This window comes from Gossypium arboreum, chromosome 2 (assembly GCF_025698485.1).
Source record: "Gossypium arboreum isolate Shixiya-1 chromosome 2, ASM2569848v2, whole genome shotgun sequence".
In the NCBI taxonomy this organism is placed as follows: Eukaryota; Viridiplantae; Streptophyta; class Magnoliopsida; order Malvales; family Malvaceae; genus Gossypium; species Gossypium arboreum.
The window spans coordinates 2,090,488-2,096,771 of NC_069071.1; the positions used below are offsets into that span (position 1 = coordinate 2,090,488).

General features: G+C 33.1%; 1 protein-coding gene across 1 annotated transcript; it reads left to right on the plus strand.

Annotated features, from left to right (window-relative positions):
* The first annotated feature begins 5,342 nt into the window (after positions 1-5,342).
* On the plus strand, positions 5,343-5,885 carry LOC108472212 (uncharacterized). Its single transcript, XM_017773719.1, has one exon. It carries the CDS (start codon positions 5,343-5,345, stop codon positions 5,883-5,885), a length of 543 nt encoding a protein of 180 aa, XP_017629208.1.
* The last annotated feature ends 399 nt before the right edge of the window (positions 5,886-6,284 follow it).

A 6,284-nucleotide genomic window follows, 5' to 3' on the forward strand; every position in this document is an offset into this window, starting at 1 on the left:
TGCACCACTGTAATTACCGATAAGCTATTAGCTTTTGTGCTCAATTGTTAAACGGGTTTCTTGCATGATTTGTAAGTTCTACATACTTTGTTCACTTTTGATTAAGACTCACACTGGGTTTTTTAAGCTTATCCTATTAGTTTAACATTTCTCAAGTAGTCCGAAAGGTTAGGGCTTGGATTTGGCAATTTGGGGCTCTCATCTTGATTCTATTAAATAAAATATTTAATTTTATATTTTTATTATTTGGTTTGTAATAATTTATTTTTCGAATTGTGGCATGAGATTGGTTTTTGGGGTATATTTAGTTATTGCAAGCATGAACGTAAAGAATTGGATAAGTTAAATAATTGACTCAATTAATAATTGGTCATTAAAGTTACTAATTATGGTTTTAGAAACTAATTGTGAATACTGATTTTTCAACTGCAAAACTAGATTTTTTTTGAAAACTCAATATAGCAATTAATGATCAAATATGTAATATGTTTTTAAATTTAATGAAAATCTTTTTAATTTGAATTCTAATTGAACTTGGAAAAATTAATTTTATTTAAAATAAAAAATAAAAAGATGCCCACTAGTGTTTCTTGAAAATTAAGCAAATGTTTTGAAAACAAGTTTACGAGAGTCTGCTTGTTTCTTTTAGGCCATTTCGGTAGCCGATATGACCTTCAAAATATAGTTTTCACTTCTGCGCTAGGTTGGGGAGGTTATATTAGAAAATAAATGGAACGGTAAGTTGAAATAGGTGGCTGTGAATCATAAAAGTTTAAATTGGTTGGTTTGTTCTGAAACTTGAAATAGCTATAAAATGACGCAAATTTTACCAAAAACAGTGCCCACGTCCTAAAGACTAATCATCCTTATTGTAACTTCAGCCGACATGAGTCACATCATGATGTCAAGTGGACTAAAGTCACGATGTGACAAACTGTTTGGCGATGTCACAACGTCGACCAAGAGATTTTAAAACTTTATATTTTGGTCTGCGTTTATTTTCAGATCAACAAAATAGATTTCATAAATCCGATTAAGACTCAGATTTGATTATGTATCATAATGGAAATGTGTTTAATTTATAATTGTATATTTGAATGATTATGTGTAACACCCCAAACCCGACCCAGAAGTTATGGTCGGATCCGGCATGCCACATCAAAAACGTAAAAAAAAATTTCCATTCTAAGTCCAGAAAATCGTACTTGATGTTCAAAAGATTAATTCATTAAGGGTTAAGGTGAATGGAAGCTGTGCACCAGGTAGGAAACCGAAAAAGAGGAGGTGAGTCCATCGGACTGCTTAAGTACCAAACTCCCTTTGAATCCAATCCTAGACATGCAAACCGCCATTGCCATACCTTAATGTCATGTATATTTCTAGGAAACCAATTTTATTAAGTCCTTTTTAGGAAAAGTGATTAATTTTGGAAAATATCTTCATTACGGAAGCTTTGCTTGTTTTCGTGTTATTTTGAAATCCATTCTTGTTTTTGAAAACGCGCCATAAAGCTATCCAATTTCAACAGTTAAATATAAATATTACCTATCTTAATAAAACATATAAAACCATCAAAATAAATAAGCGGCCTTATTACATTTAAAAGCCCAAAACCTCAAACGTAATTAAAAGGATGTCCAGTTCACGAAGAAAATCAAACTTTCGAACGGGTGGCCACTCAATTCCCTCACACTCCAAGCCCACTATGGTTGGGGATTACTGCGTGGATGAAAATAAAAGGGTGAGTTTGGGGAAACTCGGTGTAAAATAACCCAACCATAGCCTATATCAGCTCAAACCACAGAAATAGAATAAGTTGGCCTTAGCCCAGAATAGAATTCAGAATAAAGCCCATAGGCCCATAATAGAACAGAACAAATATTACATGTTTATGCAGAAACCCAACCCAGATTCATCCATAACACCCCCGTACCAGCGTTACACCATGTGGGGAGACTACTCGACCCACCCAACCGCTCCACACCACAGAATTTGCAGCATGGCTGCCAGAACAGATAATGTGACAGAGTCACCAGATACAGATAATCGTGGCAGGGCCACCAGAACAGATATATGTGGCAGAGCCACCAGATCAGATATTTGTGGCAGAGCCACCAGATCAGATATTTGTGGCATAGCCACCAGAACGCTTCCTCCATAATATAACCCATGTCCCCATGCAACGGATATATAATCATGGCATACATCATATAGAATCAGATCGTCATGCTTTTCAGTCAAAATTGACCCTAGGGGTATAACGGTAATTTTACACCTAGGGGTATAAAGAATTTTCCATACATAGGGTATTATAGTAATTTAGCTACTTTTAGCGTTTTCATGCATATCCTAACTATTTACGTACTATCGTAACACTTACAAGATACTTATCAATTGGGCCGTTGGCCCATGAACCGATCTTTGGCCCATTAAGCCCAAATTATCAAAATGTACGAAATCGCGCATACTACAGTTTATTACTTTAGATTACCAAATATACAAACCCAACTATCTTACGAGCATTCGTACACTCGCAAATTCCCAAAATACTGACTTTTCGGCATTTCGGCTTTTCGGCTTTTGCCAATCTAGTCTATGAGAGGGTGTCGATTACACACATTTTTTTGACGATATATTCGACGAGATCCACACGAACCGCCTACAATTGGATTACTAACACGTTAATCTAACTATTCAAATACAAACTACGTATTAACCCCTTACAATATTCGGCCAACCACACCTACAGATCATAGTAAGCTTATAAGAAATCAATAAGCAACTCATTAACAAATTTTTGTCAATGTTTACTACATAATCATAATTGCACTGCAAGCTGTCTTCCTGAGCAACAATCACTAAATTATTTATAACTGGAGCTACAAAACTCCAAATCAAGTGTCGTTAATTTTCCCTGAAAATAGACTCATATATCTTTTATCCATAAAATTTTCAGAATTTTTGGTATGGCCAATCAATACCAGATTTTTCTTAAAGTTTCCCATATTTCACTGTTTGACTAATCTGACCACTCTTCATTACGAATCAAATTTCTCATTGTACAGAATTCAAAATATGTTCTTGTTTATTTCATTAGAAACTAGACTCAATAAGATTTAATTACATAATTTATTCAGCTTTTAATTCATCTCCCACAATTTATGGTGATTTTCCAAAGTCACGTTACTGCTGCTGTCCCAAGCAGATTTATTACCAAATCACTCTTTCACACATACCTTGCATGCATGTTATTTAAACATGTATATCACCAATCAATCATCACATATCTATGATTTTACTTAAGTATAATCTCCATTTCATCATTTTAAAGCACAACATGTTAGCTGATTTTTCCTTTAACATCTAAGGCACATGCATGCTCATTTGTTTGGCTCAACTTCACCTATCTTCCATTTTTCATCAATAGAACATGAAACAACAACCATTTCCTTCATTTTAATTCATGACTAAATGCTCACAACACAACTAAAATCAAAATATACTTCAAGAGTTAAGGTAGAATCAAGAAGAACTCATGAACCTCAAAATAGAAGCAAGGTACCAAGAACTTACCTTCGCTTTTCCTCCTCCTAATGACCAAATACTCAAGAGCTTTCTCCTCTCCTTTCTCTTCTCTAACTTTCAGCTATGATGAACAAAGATGGACAAAACTTTGTTCTTTTCACCCCTTTTTCTCTTAATAAAACTTCATATTTCATCCATTTAATTCTTTAATACAAAAGACATGAAATTCTTATCATGAAACATTTACCTAACCCATTATCATGAAACATTTACCTAACCCATTATCATGGAACATTTACCTAACCTATTATCATGGAACATTTACCTAACCTATTATCAATTTGTATCAATTTGTCTACAACAACATGATGGTTGGCCACTTCATGTAAAATGGGAGGTTTGTCATGCAAATCCTCCTATTTCGCACTCCTATTTATTTGGCCACTTCAATTTAGCCTATAGCATTTTCAAACATTTTCACATAGGTCCTATTTCATAATTTCACTCCCTTTTTCTTATGGAACAAAAATTAACTAAAATTACCGGGTTCTATCTTAAGCTTGGGCCTTCTAGAGGCCCACTAACATAATTAAACCTATGCCAACATTCACAGGATTCCCGAAAATTGGGGCGTTACATTATGTTTCAGAATAGTTGACTATAGTTTCTCCAGCAACGAATGTGGCATTTTATAGCTCGGACCCAGCGATCAGGTCAAGCGAAGGGTGTTACACAATGGGTATTTTAAAGGGGAGGATGAGTAGATTTTAACAAAGAGCTTCAGTGGCTTTAGAATGAAAGAAGGAATAAATTTTAAAATAGGAAAATATGTCTAACCAAGTTGGCAACTTGAATATTGAAGCTAAAGCCCATTTCCCCCCCCAAATACCAGGCGCTCTTTTAAGCTTAGAGATGTTTAAGAAAAAAACCTTAAACAGGTCTACAAGTGATCTATTCGTCCATGATCAACCATACAAGCAAGCAAGTTATAGATAAGTTCAACCATACAAATCACTCTAATAATGGAAACTCAACATTTGAGAGATCGTGAAATAAGCATTGAGACTTTGGCTTTTCTTTCGTCATAATATGAACTCAAAACTCGTGTTTCTATACATTTAATGGAACCATTGAAGCATATATAATATGATAGATAATTAGATATTAGATAAGACATAGAAGATACAAAATATAACAAGTCAACCAAATAACTAAATTTACTTTTAATTTAAAATTTTAATTCTATTTATTTATATTTTGAATTTAAATTTAAATTTAAATTTAATATATAATATAATGTAAATAGTTTTACATATATTTTATAAAATTATCAAATGATAATTTCTTATGTGAAAATAGAACCAGTATATTTATATATAGTTTTTATTAAAATAAAAAATAAGATAAACATTGAGAATTTCTATCTCATCAATATTAGTTTGTACGTTTCAAAAATCAAACTTAAAAATTAAACTCTTAAATAATAACCACGGATAGGTTTTGTTATCAATATCAATATGATTACTAATTAATTTGGTTTAATTTACTATTTACAAATAAAAATTCAAGTATAAACAAATATTAACTATTAAAGTAGATTTTGATTCCAAAGAAAAAAATCATAACAGATAGAAGTTAAACAAGCCTAATAAAAATAGAACGAAATCTTAATATAGTATTATGAGATGTTAAAGGTTCAATTTTAGTTCATAAGAAAAGCACTTCTTTTACATACACATATTATATATATATATATATCAATCTTTTAATAAAAAGATAACAAGTAATAAGAAACTATTAAAAAGCAAAAGTGAAAGATGGCATGCCAAGATCTTCTTGCTGTTGTTGCACTTGTTTTCATGGTTGTTGTTGGGGCATTTGCTATCGAATCATCACCTTCATCAGTCCCTTCCAAGCCATCTTCACCTTCGAAGTCACCATCTCCTTCTTCTCCGGCTTCTTCCCCCAAGTACCCCTCCATTAAGTCACCGTCACAATCCTCCAAAGGCTCCTCTTTTTCACCATCAAAGTCCGACGAAGGAGTACCCAATTCATCTCATCCTGGATCCCCAAATAGCTCTTCAAGCTCTTCTTCCCCTAGCCCTAGTCAAAGCGACAACCCTAACACCAACAAAGGATACTCTTCTGAGGTTGAGTCTCACAAGGAGGTCTCATCCCCTCCTTCACCAACTGCCAACGATGAAGTTTCTGACTCCCCTTCTCCTATCCCTAAAAGCACAAGTGATGTTATCGATAGTGAGACCCTTGCACTAGCACCAGCCCCCTCTAATGCCATTGAAATAAGGGCCACCACCTGCATTGTCAGTGTTGTAACTATTGTCGGATTCTTCCTTTTTTAAGCTTATCATGCATAAGTTCATGGAAGGCCTTGAAATGTGCTTTCTAGTTAATTTTATTTTTTATTAAAAAAAGTCATATTAATATGCTATTTAATATTGTACTCTTGAGGCCAGAAATAAAATTTATAATATATATTTTTTAATTAATGTACTAATAGTGAATCAAAACCCGTTAACATTTGGCATTAAATATGTGCTAATCACAGATTAGGCTTGTTTAAGAATTTTCATACTTAAGGTCGAACTTGAGGTAGATAAAGCTTGTCCGTATTCAAGATCAAGCTTAGAATAATAATTAATTTTAGGGTTAATAATATATATTAAAGATGATAACATATTTTAATAATCTAAAAACATTTAAAATACATATTAAAAATGAAAGGCTCAATAAGGCTCATG

What these genes read in the sequence shown, in the direction of transcription:
- LOC108472212 (XM_017773719.1), top strand. Translation starts at nt 5,343, where the DNA reads ATGGCATGCCAAGATCTTCTTGCTGTTGTTGCACTTGTTTTCATGGTT.